Source organism: Cynocephalus volans, chromosome 6, assembly GCF_027409185.1.
Source record: "Cynocephalus volans isolate mCynVol1 chromosome 6, mCynVol1.pri, whole genome shotgun sequence".
Taxonomy (NCBI): Eukaryota; Metazoa; Chordata; class Mammalia; order Dermoptera; family Cynocephalidae; genus Cynocephalus; species Cynocephalus volans.
Genome location: NC_084465.1, coordinates 113,337,643 through 113,360,475, shown reverse-complemented (window position 1 = coordinate 113,360,475; position 22,833 = coordinate 113,337,643). Strand labels below are relative to the sequence as shown.

At 52.7% G+C, this 22,833-nt stretch overlaps 1 protein-coding gene across 3 annotated transcripts; it reads left to right on the top strand.

Annotated features, from left to right (window-relative positions):
- Positions 1-1,434: 1,434 nt before the first annotated feature.
- On the top strand, positions 1,435-13,804 carry FBRS (fibrosin). 3 transcript variants are annotated; one of them, XM_063100668.1, is made up of 18 exons: positions 1,435-2,939; positions 3,232-3,408; positions 4,115-4,189; positions 4,283-4,312; positions 5,448-5,496; positions 5,587-5,887; positions 7,239-7,540; positions 7,745-7,950; positions 8,066-8,110; positions 8,317-8,412; positions 8,654-8,722; positions 9,508-9,537; positions 9,916-9,987; positions 10,296-10,413; positions 10,518-10,598; positions 11,539-11,622; positions 11,745-11,952; positions 12,033-13,804. In XM_063100668.1, exons 1-18 carry the CDS (start codon positions 2,484-2,486, stop codon positions 12,610-12,612), a joined length of 2,979 nt encoding a protein of 992 aa, XP_062956738.1. In that variant the 5' UTR covers positions 1,435-2,483; the 3' UTR covers positions 12,613-13,804. The 3 variants fall into 3 exon arrangements, with proteins under 3 accessions (XP_062956738.1, XP_062956739.1, XP_062956737.1); XM_063100669.1 differs by having other exon boundaries at positions 3,229-3,408; positions 4,154-4,189; XM_063100667.1 differs by having other exon boundaries at positions 3,229-3,408.
- The last annotated feature ends 9,029 nt before the right edge of the window (positions 13,805-22,833 follow it).

The window sequence follows — 22,833 nt, the reverse complement described above, 5'->3', positions numbered from 1 at the left end:
TTTTTTGTGTGACTCTCTAGCCAAGTTTGAGGCAGCACTGCCTGATATTTCTACCTTGGCCCCCAAAAGACTGAGAAATAGGGGTGGTGCCAGGGAAGGTGAGGGGGATTGGGTACAGAGAGGAGGTGGAGATACTCTCGTGATTTGAGAATTCTCCTGTGTGGAGGGACACTTTCTGAATCAGCTCCAAAAGATACTGGCCCTGGACCTGGTCAGGGTTCTCCCAATTCACTTACAACAAGGAAACTGAAATGGCCCTGAGTTCCTCCTAACGTGCAGGCCAGAACCTGCCGCGGGCTTCAAGAACTAAGAGTAATCAGCCATAACTGAGCACCTACAACAATCTGTCACAGGTACTCGACCTGCACATAGCCCTGTGAGAGGGAATTATAGCCATTTTATAGATGAGAAAGCAAGGTGAGCATGTCAGCACGGCCACATTAAAATGCTAACTCAGGCAACCAGAGGCCAGCAGTGACACTCTCCATCTTTCATAATTCATAGGCAGAATAGACCAGAGGCTAGAGCACAGACCCTACCTAGATGGGCTGCCTTTTTTGTTGTTTTTGTTTTGCGGCTGGCCGATATGGGAATCTGAACCCTTGACCTTGGCGTTATCAACACTGTGGTTCTAATCAAATGAGCTAATCGGCCAGCCTTAGAGATAGGCTTCTTGGGCCCAAATCTTGGCTGGGAAACTAACAACCCGCTATTTTATCAACTCCCCTCCTCCGTATAATGGGGCTCATAGCAGTATCTACCTCGTAGAATTGTTAGCAAATGTGAGAAAGCGCCCGGCACATAATGCAAGATGTATTTTAGCTCTCAGAGAGCGCAGGCCAGCACCCTCTCATCCAACCCAGCGGTAGCGGGACGCGGTTGCACCCAGCGCTCGCCAAGCACGCGGCGATTTCGGGTCACTCCACGCCGCGCAGCGGTCGCCGAGCTGCCACCCGGGCGGTGGCATCGCCGCGCGCGTGCGCGAGAAACAGGGCGCCCGTGGGCCACGCGGGACGGCGGAAAGGGAGAGACGACGTTAAGTGGCCGTGTAGCGCCACCTGCCCAGCCCCGCGCCGCCCAGTGGCCAACCGCCCCCACAACTTATGCCCCACATCCCGACTCCTGAAAGCAGTCAGAAGGCGGGCCAATAAAACCAAGAGCAGGAAGAGGCGGGGCCACGGGGGACCGCCCCAAACACCCACTTCTAACCAGTCGAGTCACAAGACTCGAGGAAGGGCGGAGCTAACCTGACGTAACCTAATCCAAGGTTTGGGGGCGGTTCCATGTTGCCCTCTCCTCCGAGTGTGACTCCGCCCTTCGCCTTGACGTGTACTTCTCAACCTATCAACAACTGAGGCCGTGGGGGGTGAGGGGAAGGGGGCGGAGAGTGGGAGGAGGCAGAGAGAGGAAGGAGGTGTAGGCTGAGGAGGAAGAGGGAGGAGGGGCTGGGAAGTCCTAGTGGAGAAGGGGCCCAAGACTCCAAAGGAGACAACGGGAGGGTACGCTGGAGCTTCCCTGGTCCCCAGCGGCCGTTCTGGATACCCTAAGGCACACGTCAGACAGAGACGGAGGAAAGGAGGAAGAGACTTTTATGTCGGCGGACAGAGAAGCTCTACCCGTCACTGTTGCCTCACATCCGGGGCTTTGGAGGTTTGGCCCCCGCGGCCCCGCCCCCCCCTCGCGCCTTTCTTGGAGACCAGAGGCGGAGGCTGGAGGAACTGGGCCCAGAGGAGGCCCCTTTAAATCTCCTTAAAGGGGTGGCAACGGAACTAAGCAGACGACAACGGCAGCCTTAAAGGGGAAGCCGCTGAACAGACACTGACAGAGAACTGTGCTGTTGGAAGAATTAGGGCGAGTGGGGTTTCTCACCTCCTCCTCCCCCCACGCAAGAAGTCCTTTAAATTCAGCTTAATGGGGAAGTGGCTGCTTGTGGAAGACTAAAAGCCAATTCCCGAGCCCTTAAAGGGACGGCCTGCTGTTTGAAGAACCCTGGACTCCTTAAAGGGGTGGCCTCTTTTAGCCGGAGGACTTGGGACACTTTTAAAGGGGAGGTCTGCGTTTCGGGGCGAGCTTTCGGCCCCTTTTAAAGGGGTGGCCCTTCCTCTTTCTCCGGGAGACTTGCCTCGACCCCTGGCAGGGGGTGGCCGCCGCACTAGGCCAGCCGGCCACTGTTGGGTCGTCTTAAAGGGGCCAGGGGCTGGACAAATTGAGGCCTCGCCTTAAAGGGACGGTCGCCCCGTTTTCGCCGTAGCGGCCCCGCCGGCCCCACGGGGGGGGCCCTCGGGCTTGTCGCCCCGGGGGCGGCGCCGGCTCCCCGGGCCTTGGCCTTGGGGCAAGCTCGGGGCCAGCAGATCCTGCTTTAAAGGGGAAGCCGTGGTATTTTCGTCCCTGTGCAGCCTCCAGTGCCGCGCCTGCGACCCCGGGCCTGCGGACAGGCCGCTTCGGGCCCGCCGCCTCCGGATGCGGCGCTGAGGGCGGTCGCCATGGAGACGGCAGCGGCCGCGGCCCCGGGCCCAGGCTGGGCAGCGGAGGGGGAGCGACGGCGGCGGCGCTGCTCGCGCCGAGACCGAGACCGGGAGCAGCGGCGCCGCCGGGGTCCGGGCGGCGACGCGCCCCGGGCCCTGTTGGCCACCCCGCGAGGCTCCTCGTCGTCGTCTTCGCCGCCGCCGCCCGCCAGGCCGTGGTCGTCAGCTTCGTCTGGAGAGCGGCCTGGGGGCCCGAGACGGCGGCGACCTCGTCCTAGGCCTCGGCCCCCGCGACCCCGAGCTCGCAAGCGGCCTGCCGGCTCGGGCAGCCGCGGGGAGGAAGAGGAGGAGGAGGAGGATGGGGGTGCAGACGATGGGGAAGCCGAGGAGGAGCCAGAAGAGGAGGAAGAAGAGGAGGAAGACTTGATTGATGGCTTCGCCATCGCTAGTTTCGCCAGCCTCGAGGCTTTGCAGGTGGGGCCTAATGGGGTTGGGGGCCTTTGGGGGTTTCAGAGGGGCAGAGAGAAGGGTACAATGCCTAGATTGGGTGGAATTGAGGGGGGAATGCTGGCACCCCAAACCAGAGCAACCGGCTCCTCTGGCCAGGCCTCTGCCCCACCCTAGGGTGGGTGGAGGTAGAGCTAGTCTCCAGGGATCAACCAGATTACCCGGCCTGAGAGGCATTTTGGTGGCCCGGTCACCCCTAGAGAGGTCAGGAGCTTTCCTTTTTCTGTCCATCTCAATTCCGTCTCCTCCTCCACAGAAGGATGCATCTCTTCAGCCCCCAGAGCGATTGGAACATCGGCTGAAGCATTCTGGGAAGCGGAAGAGGGGAGGCTCCAGTGGGGCCACTGGGGAGCCAGGGGACAGCTCTGATCGGGAGCCTGGCCGACCCCCTGGGGATCGGGCCCGAAAATGGCCCAATAAGCGGAGAAGGAAAGAGGTGAGCTTGTCCCAGATCCCCATCCTTTAAAACTGCAGAATGTCCGTTACATAGAACCGTTTTCCATCAGCAATGCCCATGGTAAACGGTGACCCTAGTCTCTAAAGGCAGAGAGGAAGGCAGAGCAAATTTGAGCCCCTACTCCTATCCAGGTCTGATAAAGACCTGTCTACAGTCAGACTCACCTGCTTTTGGCTGATAACATGTTTCCTTCAAACATATGGATAATTCAGAGACACATCAAAGGGATTTAGTTGAATCATAAATAAATTAGATGTGGTCCCTGCCCTTCCCTCAAGGTGGTAGCATTCTAGCAGGAAAGAAATAGTCAACAAGCAAACACCTAGACCATAACTTGAGTGGCTACAGAACGCAGAGATCTGGGAGAGATGCTACAGAAACTTACATGAGGAAGCCACTCATTCTGCTTGGGGGAAGGGAGGAGGGTTGTGGTTAGGGAAAGCCCCCTAGGATGTCTTAGTCAGGCCCTGAAGTCAGAAGTTTGCTAAGAGGGGAAAAGGGGGAAAAGTTGTTTTGGGCCAAGCACAGAAATGTGAGAACTGGTGTACTTAGAAAATGACAAGAGCATTGGGAATGGGGTGGGCAGTAGCAGGAGAAGGCAGCTAGAAAAAGAATTTGAGAATAGATCATAAGAGACTTTGAGTGCCTTGCTGGGAGTTGAGACTTTAACCAGCTGCCTCACCAGTCACAGCCTCCTTTACCTCTGGACTCTGGTCTTTCTCAGGCCTCCTCCCGTCACTCTCTGGAAGCTGGATACATAGTAAGTGCTATCCACCTGTACCAGCCCCTCCCCTCTCCAGCTTGGGCCCCACTCCTCTTCCCTCTCATGACACCTGTCTTTCCTTCTCTCCAGTGTGACGCGGAAAGTGATCTGGACGAGAGGGTGAGTGGGGCTAGAACTTGTTGGGTGGGCAGTGTCACAGATTGTAAAATGGACTGCTGCTTAAAGGCCTTCTACGTGCAGCATAAAGATCCTCCCCTTGAGTAGGGAACATGGGTTAGGTTGAGCCAAGATTAGGTTTTGGGGAGGAAGGGGGGGAGGATAAATGGCTTCTTTTTTTTTTGGTGACTAGGACTAGCTGATCAAAGAATGGAAAGTCTGTGTCTTGGTATGCCATTCTTTTCAAAGCTTCTTGGAGCTATGTTGGCTCTCCACAGAAATCCAAAGTGGCTGTGGAACTGAGATGGTCCTTGCTGCTGGCTGTTAGTGTGCTCTCATAATTAGGGTCTCATAGATTAGAGTCTGATGCCATGGTCCTGGCAGTGTGGACATTAACCATTGTAGTCAGTGTAAGAACTTATCCCATAAAGTTGTATTTCAGTTTATTATTAAGGCTGATTTTCTTGTTTTCAGATGTGTTCTAGCAGTTAATGGTCTACCCACTTGGCCCCTGTATGTAACTAAATTTGCACTCCCTGATGTGTGTCTTATTTTCATTTTAAAAGTTGGCTGGACAGGGACTATGGTGAATCAGACTTCTTGCCCATCTAGAGGGGGTGGTCGCTGTCCTGTTCTAGCTCATTGTTGCCACACAAGAATGGGGGCCCATTGTTGAGAGAACCTGTAAGTCTGGGTTTTAACAAAGAATCTCTGGATCTCTAAGTATCAATTAGTACTGGCCAGCCACCAAAAAATAAATAAACAAGTAAATATCAGCAAAGTTTAAAAATTTTTGCTGACACTTGTAGACCAAACAGATTTGTAGGTCAGATAGGCCTGTGGGTCAGCAGTTAGTGATCACTGATATTTTTGCTTCGATTTGCCTGCTTCTCTACCACTTCAGTGCTGCTTTGATTCAGTCTTCCTGGCCTATCAGATTCTTGGGCTCAGCTGCTCCATTCCTTTATCCATGGTTAGGCCCCCATACAGCTCACAGTCTTTGGTGGATCTCAACTAAGCTGATGGAACAGACTTGCCACCACAACCAGTTCCTAGCAGGCGCCAGAGGCTATTGGTATTCCTGTGTGGAGGCCTGGCTTGACCACAAGCTAACCCTATCCCTGCCCTTCTTCCCCAGGTCTCCGATGATGACCTCGACCCATCCTTTACTGTCTCAACCAGCAAAGGTTGGTCCCAAGGGCTGGGGCTGGAGGCAAGGGAGGGAAATGTGTGAGCATGAGCCTTAGCTGAGCATGTCTGCCATCCTGCCCTCACAGCCTCGGGCCCCCACGGCGCCTTCAATGGGAACTGTGAAGCAAAACTCTCCGTGGTCCCTAAAGTGTCGGGCCTGGAGCGGAGCCAGGAACAGCCCCCAGGGCCCGACCCGCTGCTAGTGCCTTTCCCCCCAAAGGAACCACCGCCTCCACCGGCCCCTCGGCCTCCTGTCTCACCCCCTGCACCCCTGCCGGCCACCCCCAGTCTGCCACCCCCACCCCAACCCCAGCTGCAGCTTCGGGTCTCACCCTTCGGCCTCCGCACTTCTCCCTATGGCAACAGCCTGGACCTCAGCACTGGCAGGTGAGTGGTCCAGGGGTTTGATCTGATCTTGAAGAGCCTGGTCATTTTGGCACCAACCCCTGCAACCTGTGACTGGGATATGGGATGCCTATGGGATGTGACTTGAAAAAGGATTCTGAGGCCGAAAACTTTGAAAGATACCAAGTGAAACAAGTTAAAGAGATGGCTGCAAGACTTAGCTAAGCCCTATCTGTGTTCACGTGCCGGGGGATCCAGTTTGTGCCATTTCCTAGTTTTATTTGCTGGTGAGAACTTTTTGGAAGACTTATCTGCTACTAATAGTGTTCTCTGGAACATACTTTGGGAAATGCTGACATGACGATTAAGAGTGCTGGCTTTGGTGTCAGTCATACCTGGATTCAAATTCTTGCTCTGCTGCTTACTGGCTGTGTGATTTTTGACAAGTCACTTAACCTCTCTGAGCCTCATTTCCTCTTTCTGTGAAATAAACTAATAATAATACCTTCATCCTAAAGCTGCTGTGAGAATTGACTCTGAGTGAATGCAGTGTTTCCCAAAGTGTGTACTTAGCATAAGTGATACATGGGATGACTTCAGGTCCTCTGTGAGTCAACTCTTCAAAACAGTCAAGGGTTAGCTTTTATGTGCCCTTGATTTCACATATTACTGCTTAGAGTGAGGCTAAGTAAAAAAGAAAGAAACCAAGTTAAGTTACAGAAAGAAGCAAATGGTACGGTACAGATGGTTACATGGCCATAGCCACAATTGGAAAGGGTGTGAAATGTTGGAGACTTGCGTTAGCGTGTAAGGCAGGTGCCAGCACTTGGCTTGCATACAGGAAGTGCTCACCAAAGGGTAAGAATCATTGCTGTTACTGATGCTGTCGCTAATATTACTGTTACCATCATTATCACTGTTGTTGTTATTGAGAAAACTAAGGCTCAGAGAGGGGCAGTAACTTGCTCAAGGTCACCCAGGGCATTAATGGCAAGATGGGCCTAGATTTCAGGTCTCCTGACTTCCAGGCCAGGCCAGTGGTGCTGCTTCCACTGTCTTAGGGTGGGAACCCAGGTGGCCTATTGTAATTAAGAGTCAAAATGAGTGATCTGTTTTGTGCTGTGGTTGAGTCAGAAAAGGGAAAGTCATATGGCTGGAGACGGCAGAGGCAGCTATGTGGAAGCAGAGACCCAGAGAGGGAGAAGAGGGGGTTTTTAGGTGTGGGGGGCACCTCAGTCTGAGGATGGGTTCCCTGGGGGGGTCCTGGGGGCCGGGTTCTGCCACTGCCCATGTTGGAAAACCAGGGTCATGTTATCACCCAGGCTTCTGACCCCCTCCCGTCAGAGCTGGCACCTCCCAACCCCCTCACTCATCTCCCCACTTCTCTCCCCAGCTCTTCACGGCCGCCCCCCAAGGCCCCGGCCCCTCCCGTGGCTCAGCCTCCCCCCTCATCATCCTCTTCGTCCTCCTCCTCCTCATCTGCCTCCTCCTCGTCCGTGCAGCTCACCCACCGGCCCCCGACGCCCTCACTGCCCCTGCCTTTGTCCACCCACGGCTTTCCCCCCCCCGGGCTGCGGCCCCCACCCCCACCCCACCACCCCTCCTTGTTCTCCCCTGGCCCCACCCTGCCCCCACCCCCACCCCTGCTGCAGGTGCCAGGGCACCCTGGGGCCTCAGCCGCTAACGCCCTTTCTGGTGAGTTTGGGGTCCTGGCCGGGGGGTGGGGGGCCATGGCCCAGGGCTTGGGCCCAGTTGGCTTTGGGACATCTGGGCCTCAGTAGACAGCACGGCTTGAGGAGGGAGTGGCTTAAGGCTAGAGCAAAGGCCAGTCACCTGGACCTGAGGAGGCTGATACGGGGGTGACAGCCATTAAAGCCTTCTCCCCCTCCCCTCCCACAGAGCAGGACCTTATCGGCCAGGACCTGAATTCTCGCTACCTGAATGCCCAGGGTGGCCCTGAGGTGGTGGGGGCAGGGGGCTCGGCCCGGCCCCTGGCCTTCCAGTTCCACCAGCACAACCACCAGCACCAGCACACCCACCAGCACACCCACCAGCACTTCACCCCTTACCCCCCAGGCCTGCTGCCACCCCACGGCCCCCACATGGTGAGCTCCTCCATGGGCCGGCTGTGAGGCTCAGAGGCCTGGGGGGAGGGTGTGGCTTCCCGGGGAAGGCCCTGGGTCCCTGGCTGGCAGCTTACTCTTCCCTTCTCTTCCCTAGTTTGAGAAATATCCAGGAAAGATGGAAGGCCTTTTCCGACATAATGTGAGTGTGAGTGTGTGTGGGGGGGGCGGGCACAGATGCAGCAGTGTGTGTGGCCCTGACTGCTGGGCACGCGTCCTCAGCTTCAAGAGCAGGAGCTTTGAGCCTTGGAGAGCTCCCTGGGGGTTTAGGGTGGAGGCCAAAGGACTGATGGGCAAACCAGACATGGGGTCCACCCCCTGCTTGGACTAGTCCCCTTCTCTCCACAGCCGTACACGGCCTTCCCTCCCGCAGTGCCCGGGCTACCTCCGGGCCTCCCGCCGGCTGTCTCCTTTGGCTCCCTGCAGGGGGCCTTCCAGCCCAAGGTGAGCTCCCAGTCCAAACACCGCCACCACCTCTCATCCCTTACAAACCCAGACTCCCGGGGGTCCACATACCTTCCTCCCATTCCCCAGAACCATGCCCATCCTCCTGCCCTCCCTTTCTGGACCCAGGTTTCTCCAAAGCCATTTTCCCTTCCCTGTCCTGTCCCCCTAGCTTGGCTCTGGACCCCTTTTACGCTTGGTGCCAGCTCTCCTGTCTGATCCCTCCACTCCCCTTTCCCAGAGCACGAACCCTGAGCTGCCACCACGACTGGGGCCAGTGCCGAGCGGGCTCCCTCAGAAGGGGACGCAGGTGAGGGGGGCCAGGGCAGGGCCTGGGGGAGCTGGCAGGTATGTTGAGGGGGAGAGCAGGGTTGACTTGAGAAAAGTCACAGCCACTGATTTCCTCCCCATAATATATGTTTCAGGTGTCTAATGAGAGATAGTTTCTGTAAATAACCAATTTGCCAGGCACGAGGAATAGGAAGTTCATATGGTCATCCCAGGACAGTGGCTTTTGCAGGGGTTTTCAAATTTTTTAGGCCACAGAACATTTTTTTTTAATGGCATCATACCAGGAAGCCCTGTCTATAGAACAATTAGGAGATAAGGTGCCCTTTTGTGAAGTGGCTGGGAGCCAGAGCCTTCCCTCCCCCTTAGCACATGTAGCAGCCTTAGACCCCAGGGCTCTGGGAACATTGTGAAAAGCACAGGACGCCTTTCCTAAAGGGTTGGCTAGACTGGAGGTTTTCTAACTTCCTTAAATGGTGTTTTTTCCTAAAGTAATATTAAATAGACCCCCTTATTGTAAAGCTGCTGATAGGGTAGCTTCTGTGGCTGAGAAACCTGTCCTGCCTGCCCCAGTGCCTACTCACCTGCCCCAGTGCTCCAGGAGGGCACTGTTCCAGGAATGTGCTGGAACAGAGATGCTTAGAGTGGGAGAGATGGGGAATGAGTTTTGACACAGCAGGAAAGGCTTCAGGGAGCCACACACAGTGCCAGGGAGGTGTTTGGGGGTACATGGGCACTCTGGAGATGAGGCACCTGGCTCAGTAAACAGGTCTGAATTGCCTCCTATCTCTCCTTTGCCATCCCCAGATCCCCGACCATTTCCGGCCACCTTTGAGGGTGAGTTTGGTGAGGGCCTCAGGCTGCATGAGATTGGGGGCTGGTGTCAGGGTGTTTGGCTGAGGGGGGGTCTTGCTTGGGAATGAGCAAGAAGCCCAAGACATGGAGGCAGCCAGATGTGGAACAGCAGAAAGTCAAGGGCTTTCAAGTCACAGACCTGGGCTCAGATGTAATTGGCCGTGGGACCTTGGGCAAGACAGTTTATCTCTCTGAGCCTCAGTTGCCTAGGCTGTAAATTGACCCTAGATATCCCTGAGTTGTAGGGATGATAAGTGGGGATGTCATATGGCAAGGCTAGGCCTAGGGCCAGGCCTGGAGTGGATGATGAGTGAACATTCTCTCCTTCCCTTTCTCTTTGGTCATCCTTCTGGGGCACAGAAACCAGGGAAGTGGTGTGCCATGCACGTGCGCGTGGCTTACATGATCCTGAGACACCAGGAAAAGATGAAGGTACTGGGGCTGGAGGGCTGGGGAGAGTGGGTCTGGGAGTCAGGGGAGGCCTTCCACAGAGCTCAGCAGAGTCCTGGTCAGAAACATTTTCCCTTGTTCCTTGCCACTGCTGAGCAGTTCACAGTTAGCACTTTAGTTCTCTGGCTGACTGTGGGAATGGTCAGAGAAGGCTCTGAGAGAGGCAGAGGATAGGTACCCAAGCCCCATCTTGGTGCAGCCAGCCCTTACAGGGGAGCTGGGGAAGGAGAGAAGGAGTGGGACCAGACCTAGCTCCTCACTCACTGCCCCTCTCCCTGTGCCCCACACAGGGTGACTCCCACAAGCTTGACTTTCGGAACGACCTCCTGCCCTGCCTTCCGGGGCCCTATGGGGCCCTGCCCCCTGGGCAGGAGCTCTCCCACCCGGCCTCCCTCTTCACTGCGACTGGTGAGTCCAGCTGGCCCTCTCAGGGCCTGAGGTTCCTGTCTATAGCCCGAGGCCCATCTTGCGCCCACTCAGCCTCATCAGTATTTCCCACCTCTCTGCCCCAGGTGCCGTCCACGCTGCAGCCAACCCTTTCACAGCAGCTCCCGGGGCCCACGGACCCTTCCTGAGCCCCAGCACCCACATTGGTAAGAGCCAAGGGCATCTCGGGGAACCCAGGCCTTGTCCCTGACATCCAGGGGTTCTCAAGCTGGGGATGGAAATCAGTCCCAACAGGCAGCTGGAATGGGGGGTAGACCTGGTTCCACTTGCTTTGTGACCTTGGGCAATTTACTCTGCCCCCTCTGAGCCTTGGTTTCCTCATCTGTAAAATGAGCAGGGAAGGGCAGGGTGATCTCATCTCTGACAGGCCACACCCTGTCTCTGAAATAGCCAGTGATGCCACCTGGGGGAGGAGGGGGTTTGCAGGCCCAGGGGAGAGCATAGTCACTGACCCCTAGGGATCTCGCTGGCTTCTTGAGGAGACTGAATCTGGCTTTGGGTGGAGAAGGAGTTGAGCCTGATGGCTCAGAGAAAGATGTTCATGGCTGGGGAGGTTGTGAGGTTCCCCTGGGAGAATAGATTAGTTATTTCATTCGGCTGAGTGACACATGCATGAAGTTGAGGAAAGGCTGGGAAGGGCCCTGCATGTCAGGTGGGGAAGCCTACAGAGGGCTCCAGGCGAGTAGCTTGCTGCAGAGCTGAGATCAGCTAAGATGGGTCCAGGTGGCTGGTGTAGGGGAGAAGAGCTTGGCTTCTGGTGTCAGAAGGTCTTGGCTTGATGGCACCACTCACTGGCTAGGTGACTGTTAGCAAGTCATTTCACCTCTCTGAGCCTGTTCTGTCATCTTTAAGTGGGATGAGCCTGCCTGTCCACCTCGTGGGGCTCATTGTGAAGTTAAAGAACATGATGTGTGTCTGAGCTCGGTGCCTTGTCTGGCCCGAGGAAATGCCCAGCATGGGGTTGTTGAAACCAAGCAGCTGAGGTCTCCAGGGCCCACTTGCTGCTGGGCCTCTTCCTCGCCAGTTCTTCATGCCTACTCAGAGCTGGCTGCCCAGTGCTCTGACCATCCCCCTTTCCTCCCACAGATCCCTTTGGGCGTCCCACAAGCTTCGCCTCCTTGGCTGCCCTCTCCAACGGGGCCTTTGGAGGCCTGGGCAGCCCCACATTCAGTGAGTGCTGGGGGCGTGGGGGGCTATAGCAGTGGGGTAGTGTGCTCAGGCGGGTGCCTGAAGGATTCCTAAATGGGGCCTCCCCCTCCTGGCCCATCACTTTCTACTTCACCCTCTCCCAGACTCCGGCGCCGTCTTTGCCCAGAAAGAAAGCCCAGGGGCCCCACCAGCCTTCGCCTCCCCACCAGACCCATGGGGCCGCCTACACCGCAGTCCTCTGGCCTTTCCTGCCTGGGTCCGGCCCCCTGAGGCTGCCCGGACACCAGGCTCAGACAAGGAGCGGCCTGTGGAGCGGAGAGAGCCCTCTCTCACCAAGGAGGAGAAAGACAGGTATGCCTCCCTGCAGCTCGGGCCCTGACCTCTCTGACCACCGGAGTAGCTTCATTCTCTCCCTGACATCTGCTCCCCAGGGACCTCCCCTTCTCACGGCCCCAGCTCCGGGTTTCTCCTGCTACTCCCAAGGCCCGGGCTGGCGATGAAGGGGCCAGGCCAGCCAAGGAATCCGTGCGGGTAAAAGAAGAGCGAAAGGAGGAGGCTGCTGCTGCTGCCGCTGCCGCTGCCGCTGCTGCTGCCGCCGCTGCCGCAGCTGCAGCCACTGGGCCTCAGGGCCTTCATCTGCTGTTTGAGAGGCCCCGGCCGCCCCCCTTTCTGGGCCCTAGTCCGCCAGAGCGCTGTGCTGGCTTCTTGGAGCCCACCTGGTTGGCAGGGCCCCCCCGCCTCGCTAGGCCACCCCGCTTCTATGAGGCGGGAGAAGAGCTGACTGGGCCAGGGGCAGTGGCTGCTGCCCGCCTCTATGGTCTAGAGCCTGCTCATCCCCTGTTATACAGCCGCTTGGCTCCTCCGCCACCACCTGCTGCAGCCCCGGGAACCCCTCACCTTCTCAGCAAGACCCCACCAGGAGCCCTTTTGGGGGCACCACCTCCGCTTGTGCCCGCCCCCCGGCCCAGTTCCCCCCCTAGGGCCCCTGGCCCAGCCCGGGCTGACAGGTGAGGAAAGGTGAGGGGCAGGGGCAAAGCTCCATCCCCGCTTTCCTTTGACAAGGTCCTAGGGCTGAGGTTTGAAGGCAGGGCTGAAGGGCAAAGGTCATGACCTCACCAGCCACCTGAGGTCATAGAACCTGGCAGCAGAAGCCCCAACCCCCATGAGATCCAGCATCACATGGATCATGGGGTCACTGGGATGGCAGAGGTCACAGCCTCTAGGGAGGGAGAGAGAGGTGTGTGTGTGTGTGTGTGTGTACATGAGAGGGGGGTCATTTCAGAGGTCACAGCTCATGATCTCCGAGGTGCATCATCACCCCCTCTAAGGGCCTCTAGGCCATTGGCCTGCCTCCCCAAGGGCTCACTAAGCCAGAGGCCAAAGTGCCCCACTCCCCTTCACCTACCACCCAAGTCCTCAGGCCCTCCTAGGGCAGGGGGAGGAGGGGCTAAAGGAAGGGGGTTCCATGTACATATTTATCACCCCTTCCACATAGCCCCCCAGACCTTTTGTACATTTTTACAGGGGTGTCCCAACAGTCCCCTTCCTGGTTAATTAAATCCTCAGACTGGTGCTGTGTTCCTAGCCTCTGGCCTCTCTGTGGGGGGAGGGAGGATTGCAGGGGGAAGAGCTGGGAAGGGATAAGCAGGAACCCAGGGCTTCTCCCTGGGAATGTGGGGTCTAGCAGGAGGTGGATCAACAGGGGAAGGGACCTGGGGCCATAGGCTGGAGGGAAGGACAAATACTTCCTGCTTGGCTGACAGCCCAGGTCATCCCCCCAACTTGTTGGTGTTAACTCTGCACTCCCACCCCAAAAGGTTCAAACTCTAAGCCTCAGACTCCACCTCTTAATGGCTCAGTCACCCCCCCCACCCCATTTCCAAGTGCCCCCAGGATTCCTGGGCTGTGCTCCCCAGAACCCTGTTCTCCAGAACCCTTCAGGCTAAGAGGGGGCCAGAGAAGGTCACCATGTACCACACACCAAAGAAGGGGTTAGCCCAGGGGTGGGCGACACAGGCAGCTTCTTCAGCAGCCTCCTGGCAGCAGCCCCAGCTTCCCAAAGCAGCAGGCGCCTCCAGGCTGGGGCCTGACCTAGAGGGCGGGGGTCAGTTTAACAAAACCATAATGTTGACTTTTTTCCCCGGTGGGGCTTATTCTGTAACATGACTTGCGGATATTTATATAAAAATGAGTGTTACAATGAGGTCCCCTGGCTGCTCTTTCAGTGTGTTGTGGTTCACCTGGGGTGATTGGGCTGGATCCTGGGGTGGGGAGGGATGAGAGCAATACTGTCTGTGTCCCAATGGGGTCTTCCCCTTCCTACCACCTAGGACAGTTCTGCTACTTTGGATGGTTGGGTTAGAGTGTGGGCACTGATGTTTTTCAGGTTATTTTCTACAACCCAGTGTAAAACTAGGTGACCATACTAGTCGCTGCTCTTTTACCTGCACTGACTGGGCCGATGGCTGAGCTAGGCCTGGGTCTGGAGCTCCCAGACCCCTCAAGCCCATTCACAGACTGGGTCACAAGCCCTTCACATGCCAGGCTGGGTCACCAGACCCCTTCATGCAGGTCTATGAGCTAGGTAACCAGCCACACCATCCTGGGAAGCTGCAGGTCTGGAAAAACATGGCCACGCAGGGCAGGCGCGCAAGGTAGTAAAAACCAGCCAAAGTGGTGCCACCTTGCAGGCGCACTTACTCCACCCCCACACACATTTCCGAACTACCCTGAACCTGCTTGGAGGTGAGGGGAGCCTGACCAAATTGTTCTATTTTCCCAACAATCCACCCCTTCAGGGTCCCTCGCCTTACAATCTACATGTCCAGAATCTTCCGCAATATTCCCTTAGCCAGGATAAATGATCCTTACATTTACATAAGCTATTGTCCATTCACTATGCCTCTGTCCTTTTAACTGTCAGCTGCACATGTCCAGTTAGTCACCATTGGTGTGATCCTCCATGTAAATCCTGTAATACTGATGGACAGTTCAATGCACGTTCAGCAGGCCAATATATCAATCACGTGACTCTGGTGCCGTGCCTGCAGCCAGAACACTATGGGCGAAAAGATAGAAGAGTTATTGGCACCAATAGGGGAAGTTCTCACCTCTCTAGTAAGATACATGCCAGTTTGCCATCCTGAGAAAGGATGGTTGCAGGAATAGGTATCTCACCTGGCTTATGATACCATACTTTATCTGCTAACACTGTTGGATCTGTAGGTTCTACATGTAACAGTATAGGGGAACTCATAATTGGCCATAATGATAATACAAATGTGACCTTTGGAATAGAGTGCTTATCTGTTCCAGGCCATGTCACCTTTACTCGAGGAGGCCAGGTACTTGTCACCCAAGGTGAAACTTGCAAGCCTTCCTCTAGGGCCTTCCTCAAGGCCCTATTAAACCTACCCAGCGTATATGGGGGGCTTTTATTCTCCAAGGCCATTCCTTGTACTGTCTGTCCCTGTTGCAATCAGGTTGGAGCCAGAAAGAGAATATTTCCATTCTTGCCATATCCTGGCTTCAAAAGCTTACCTTTAGTAGTGATTTGCAGCTGTATAGGTGCTGCAGCCCTATGCAACAGAGCTCCCACTGGAGAGGGTCCGCCCTTGCGGGGTCTCTCATTTAGAATTCTGACTGTCGGCCATAATCGCCATGCCCACCCCTTCAATGATGGGGTTTGGGCAGATAGCCTGAGTCCCTTTTTTAAAAGGCCATTGTACCGTTCAATCATCCCCACCGCCTGGGGATGATATGGCACGTGTAACTTCCACTGAATGGACAACTGGGAGGCCCACCTCTGAAACCCATGTCCAGTAAAGTGGGTTCCATTATCACTCTCTATAACTACAGGCCAGCCATACATAGCTGTAAGGCTATTCAGTGCCTTCAAAGTGTTTACCTGGTCTGGTGCCTTACAAGGCCATACAAACAAAAGGCCAGTAGCTGTATCAACAGCTGTGAAGATGTATCTGAAATTCTCTGACCTTGGCAGTGGTCCGACAAAGTCCACTTTTCATTGAGTCAGGGGCACCCTTCCTCGAGTTATTTGCCCATCTGTATGGGCACCCACTGGGGGTGTGGGCTCTCTTGAGCACACGCTGGGCAAGCACGACAGACATTCACTACATCTTCCCATTTTATAGGCAAGGCCCATCTTTGAGCTGCCGTCCACATGGTTTTACTGCCAGCATGCTGCATTCATCAATGTAACCACTGGGCTACATCAGTAGCTGGGGCTCTCTCCAGCCATCTTACCTTTGCCAAGGCATCGGCTTCATCATTTCCTGGACTAGCTAAGGGGAAGTGTCCTGTGACATGGAAAAGAGTTACTTCTTTCTCATGCCCCAATTCCCATAACTCTTACCACATGACTTGTCCCCACAGGGGTCGGTGGCCTACCACCCACCATTGATAATTCCAAATAGAAACCCAAAGGATTAAACCTTTGTATACAGCCCAGCTGTCAGTACAGATGGTTAATGGCCCAGGCTCATTTTTTATTACCATCCATACTGGTCTCAATTTAGCCCATTGACTGCTTTGTCCTGTGCCATTTTCATACCACATGGTATCTGTTAAGAGCTGGACAGCAATAGCTGTCCATGATGCTGAAGTTCCCATGCTAGAGCCATCTGTATACCAAGCTTGCTCTGTGATAGGTCCCTGTCCCTCATGGAATGGTGTAGCTTCCACCTCCATGAGTAACGGTTGTGTCAAAGTTTCCTCCACGACCTCTACTGGGCCTAGCACAGTTTGCAACTCTTTGGACAGAGGACTCATTGACACAGTGCTCCTTTGTTCTATATATGCTCCCCATTTAGACAAAGTGGGAGTCTGAGCTACACCCATTTTAGGCTTGGTTGCCCATATGCACAGCCAACCTATTATGGGGTATGTCGTTCTTACTTGGACTTTGGCAGTTCCTGTGATAGCTTCAGTGCTACCAAGGCAGAATACACAGCTGCTAACTGCTTTTCTATTAGGTTGTAGCACACTTCAGCACCCTTCCAGAGCTGAGACCAGAATCCTACAGGTGTGGAATCACTCTTGTCTCTGCCACAAACCCCATCCTAACCCCTCCTGGGTTATATGTATGTCTAACTCAAACGGCTTAGTGGGGTTGGCCACTTGTAAAGCTTGTGCTTGCTGTATTGCTCTTTTCGTAGCCCAATAAGCTTGTTCTACTTCCTCAGTCCAATCCCAGAGGGCTCCTTTCTTTGTCAATGCATATAGTGGGCATGCCATTTGGGCCATATGGGGTACAAAAGCTCTCCAATACCCCAAAAGTCCCAAATATGTCCATAGCTGAGCTACCGATGTGGGTCGAGGGTATGCCTGTATCTTCTCTATAATATCTTCTGGGATGACCCTCGTCTTACCCAACCAGACCACTCCCAGGAATTTGACTGACAGCCCAGGTCCTTGCACTTTGGCTGTGTTCATGGCCCACTCACATTGTTCCAAATGACTTAGCAGCATTGGAGCTGTCTGGGTTATATCTGCAAGAGAATCAGAAGTTAGTAACACATCATCAATGTAATGAAACATTGTAACCATGCTGGGCCTAGTCCACTTGGCTAGGTCCCCAGCCACCAAACCATGACAGATGGTTGGGCTGTGCAGATAACCTTGGGGCAATACTTGAAAGGTCCACTGTCTTCTTTCCCACATGAAGGCAAATTGATCTTGGCTATCAGCTGAGATTGGAATGGAGAAAAAAGCATTTGCAAGCTCCAGTACATAATGATAAGTCCCCAGATGAGTCGTCAGCTGATCCATCAAGTCATGAACTGAAGGCACAGCTGCATGCAAAGGAGGCACTACTTTGTTCAGTTCTCAATAATCTACCGTCATTCTCCAGGTATTATCAGGCTTTTTCACTGGCCATACCGGAGCATTAAATGGGCTCTGAGCTGGATGAATAATGCCAACTGTCTCTAATTCCAATATAGTAGCACTTATCTCTGCATGTCCTCCTGGTAGGCGATACTGCTTTACATTAACCACACATCTTGGCTTGGGTAACAGCTGTGGGTCATGTTTAGCATATCCTCGTAACACAGGCTTTACTGTCCATATTCGCAGCTGAAACTCTCCAACTGTTGTTTGCAGGTGCAAACCATAAAGTACATCCATACCCAAGATGTATTCAGCTATAGGTGATATATATATATATAGTGTATACACGAGGGGGTAATCTTCCTATGCCCAATGGCAATGACACAGCTTTGACCTCAGTAGTACGTCCTCCATAGCCATCTATACACACTGTGGCCCCTGGAACTTCTCTGGATTGCCATACATTCTGCACCTGTATCCACCAATGCCAAAACATGCTGCACATTCGTCCTTGACCAATATATTGCCAATTCAACATGAGGCCTCTGGTGCTTGCCTGCCCCCAAAAGACAAGTAACTTGGCCTGTTCCCTAATCAGAATGCAACAGTTCATCTGCCTCCTCAGGAGCAACAAAGAAGTCCTTTAAATCCACTGAGTGTACCTTGCTACCTGTTTCCCGACATTTGGTGAAACGCTATTCAGGGAGCAATTGCTGCCACAAGGCAAACAGAACTGCATTTGGCTTCTGGTCAATTTTCTTTCTGTCTTTTTTTTTTTTAAAGATGACTGGTAAGGGGATCTTAACCCTTGGCTTGGTGTTGTCAGCACCACACTCAGCTAATGAGCCAACCAGACATCCTTATATAGGATCCGAACCCGTGGCCTTGGTATTATCAGCACCACACTCTCCTGAGTGAGCCACGGGCCAGCCCTGGTCAATTTTCTTTTTATCAACCCCTGCCGCAAGCAAGTCAAGCCATATCTCCTTACAGCTAGTCTTGCTTGGTCCCTTTGGGATAAAATCCTGACCATTTCTTGGGGGGTTGGTCTTAGCCATCTTTTGGACCCCTTTTGCTTGTCTCCTCTCCTCTACTTCACCCAAGCTGGTTATCATGGTCGTTACCTCATGTATAGGACGACCAATGTATGGGTCTAGTACGGCCATCAGTGACCCAAAGGACGTTGACGGGGCATTTTGCAGCACTATGTCTCTCATGCTGCCTGTAAAGTTCTCATTGTCCAGGCCACGAGTGTTCACATTAAACATGGACTGCCACATTCCCAGCTCTCAAATGATTTGAACCAGCTCAGCATACATTTGCCATTTACTAACAATCTTGGACAGTTCTCCAGCATTTGCCCACACGGTTCGGGCAGCTAGATTCACCTGATCCATCAAGGAGTGATTGCCTCACCTTTGTGCATACCTGTGGCTATTCTGCAGCCGCTGTCTCAGGGATGGGTGCATGATGATGGAGGCCCATTTCTCCACCTCCTCACCAGAGCACATTACACTATCCACCCCTAGGTCCCATAACCGCAACAGCCAAGCAGCCAGGGTCTCCCCATGTTTCTGCTGGAACTGTCTCCCCAAGTCAACCAGTTCAACCTGGGTATACAGGACATAGGTAGGACATGGGTCACCTGTGGATCACCCACTGCTTGTCTGTCTGGTCACATAGGCTGCTCATGCCTCAATTTCTCGGGCCCAACAGGTCGTGCCTGGAGATGCACAGTTTCCCCCAACTCACCATTGGGTTGGTCATCTTCCCTGGTGTGAGGGGAAGGAGTGGCCAGTTGCCACATGTCGTCCTCCAGGACATTTATCCATGCTTCCAACGACTCTGCTTTCTGCCTTGAATCTGCCAGTAGCTGCACATCATCTGCCAACAACTCTGCTTTCTGCTTCAAATCTTGATCAACTTGCAGCAGAGTGAGCAGCAGCCAGGCTCTGATCAGCAGAAAAGTGGCCACTGGCCACCACATGCTCAAAGACAGCCACATTTCCTCCCCCTCCCAAGGGGTTTTCTGCCATAGTACTTGGTCTATGCTGCCTTGCAGTACAGTGTGCAGCAACCAGGTCCCGGTCAACAGGAAGGTGGCCAGAGGGCACAGCATATTCACAAATAGCCACATTTCCACCTTCTTCCAAGGGCTTTCAGCTCCTGTATCTGCTCAGAGTCCTGTCGCAGGCTACACCAAGTGTGGCGTGATCCTGCTGACTATGCCAATTTGTCTGGCTATGACAAGGGCTACTGAGAGGCCTGGAATCCTCACAGCACCAATTGTCTAGCTCTTAATCCTGTTTGTGACACCAATTGTAAAGCTAGGCAACCACGCTAGTTGTCGTGGCTCTTTTACCTGCCAGTAATCCTGTACCGACTGGGCTGATAGTTGAGCTAGGGCTGGGTCTGGAGCTCCCAGACCCCTCAAGCCCATTCACAGACTGGGTCACAAACCCTTAACACACCAGGCTGGGTCACCAGACCCCTCCACACCAGGCTGGGTCACCAGACCCCTTCATGCAGGTCTATATGCTAGGCAACCGGCCACACCGTCCTTAGAAGCTGCAGGTCTGGAAAAAACATGGCCACACAGGGCAGGTGCCTGAGGCAGTAAACACCAGCCATAGCAGCACCACCTTGCAGGCGCACATACTCCACCCACACACACAATGTTTACCAAATGACCCTGAACCGGCTCGGAGGCGAGGAGAGCTTGGCCAAATTGTTCCATTTTCCCAACACCCAAGACTGCAGAGTATATAAGATTCAAACAATGCAGAAAGACACTGAGCAAAACAAACTTCCTTGTCACCTGCTAACCTTCCCAAACCCCACACTCCTCCCCAAAGGCAACTACTGCCCATCATTTGGTAGTAGTAAGTTCTTCAGGTCCCTTTCTCTGTTTACTCGCACATATATACAGTTATGTTAGAAAAGATACATAATTTTCAAAAATCTATTGGTTTTTGTTAAGTAATCCATGGTCTTATAAAATAATTCATATTCACAGAAATACATAATATAAAGGAAAAGTGCCCCTTAGTCCCACCTTTCAGAGGTAACCACTTAATTGTCATGGGTAAATTCCTCAAGTTATTTTTCTAACTGTATACTTAAAATGTATATATTTCTTAAATAAGATCCTGTCAAATGTACTGTTTTGAAATTTCCTTTCTACACTTAACATTATTCTTTGGTGTAATCATTAAAAAAGCAAGTGACTGGCTGGCCAGTTATCTCAGTTGGTTAGAGTGCAGTGTTATAACACCAAGGTCAAAGGTTTGGATCCCTGTCCTGACCAGCCACACACACACAAAAAAAGACTAGTAAACTGGGCTACCAGGACTGGCCCCAACCTGAGCCTCCCAGAATTAATTGGGTAGCCTTGTTCCAAGTGTACTTGTTGCTTTAGGAAAGATACATCCAACGTTCTCTGCCATCACCACACACACCCAAGACTTCTAGGGAAGCTCAAGACTTGATTGCTCTAACAAAAGTCAGAAAACCTTTCTCTGGAAGGTGAAATTTGACTTGGAGACAAGATTTCACATGGAAGTCCTTATTTTCAACTTGAAAAATCCAAAAATCTATTGACACTGGACCTGCTTTCCCCATGGGTGTTCTCTGAGATGAAGCAGGATCTCTCCAGATTGCCACTGTCCCGTCCACTCTGTTGTTCTGCAGTAGACCACCATTACTATTCAGGCTACCATCCTGGACCCTGTAGGCATTTAAGTATGGAACTCTGGGTGAAATACTAGACATGTTTATCCAACCTCTCCTAGATCTCTCCACGAGCACCTCATATATCCTAAACCAGGTCATCTCCTAGATCTGTTCCTCCCATGTCTCCACTGTTTGCATCTCTGTGTCACCAGAAGTTGGAAACCTTGCTCTGCGCTAACTCAATTCACTGTCTGAGCTGCCTTTTATTCTTTTACCCACTGTTGACTTCATCCGTCATGCCAGACACCGAAGTAGTGGCTGGGGATACAGAGCTAAAAGAAACAAATCCCAGCCCTCCTGGAGCTTACATTCTACACTATGAGAAAGAAGCAACAGACATACTGGGTAAAGAAAATTAGAGAGGCTAAAAGGAAAGAATTTCAGTACTGTCTTTTTAGTGCCTGTCCTCATAACCACCATTCACCATTGATTCATCTCTGTGAGCTCTGATCCTCGCTCAGGGCAACTCCTCAGGCAGAGATAAGATGGGAGTTCAGAAACGATTGTCAACATTTGGGGAAAAACAAAACAAAGCAAAAATCATTCACCATAGTGAGGCTGCTACTAGGAAATGCATTTCTTTGAACAAGCTCAGTGTAGTAACTATTTTTTGTTTTGTTTTGGCAGCTGGCCGGGATGGAGATCCAAACCCTTGACCTTGGTGTTACAACACTGCGCTGTAACCAACTGAGCTAACCAACCAGCCCTATGTTGTCTTAAGCAATGTACTTACCATTTCTGTACCAAGGTTTTTTAAATTTATGAAATAGAAGGTTTTAAAAACAAATTTATTGAGATATAATTCACATACCATACCATATAACTCACGCTGTCTTTTGTAACTGGCCACCTTTCACTTAGCATTATGATTTCAAGATTCATCCACATTGTAGCTTGTCTCCTTTTAATTGCCAAATAATATTCCATTATATGGATATACCACATTTTGTTTATCCATTCTTTAACTGATGGGCATTTGGGTTGTTTCTACCTTTTGCCTATTATGAATAATGCTGCTGTGGACATTCGTGTACAATTTTTTTTCGCATGAACACGTTTTCAATTCTCTTGGGTACACTCATATACCTAGGAGTGGAATTGCTGAGTCAAATGATAACTCTATTTTTAACATTTTTGGGAACTGACGAACTGGTTTCCAAAGTGGCTGTACCATTATACATTCCCATCAGAAAAGTATGAGAGTTTAAAGTGGAGTTCTAATGGTTTCTCCTAGCATTACATATAATTTGGTAAGTTAATAAGCTTATGGTACCCGGCAAAGAATAAGTGCTCAAAGAGTGATTTACGGTCATTACTAGTGATGCCCTTCTGATCAGAAACTCTAAGAAGCAAATTTGAGAGCCTCAATGTGAGTCAATGAAGAATACAAGTTAAGAGCCTTTGCCATCATCAGTTGGACCATGGCTTGAGTTTGGCCTCGATGTTTACCAGCTGTGTGGCCTAGATGCAGCCTGTTTCCATGGTGAGAAAACAAGGGAAATGACGATCCCAGCCCACAGGTTCGTCCTGATGGTTCGTGGGATAATGCGTGCACAGGGTGCTTAGTACAGTGAACATTCAATAAATGAATGTTATTGATTATAGTTTAAAAGATTAGAAATAATTTTGCTATTTCAAAATGGGTAAATCGAA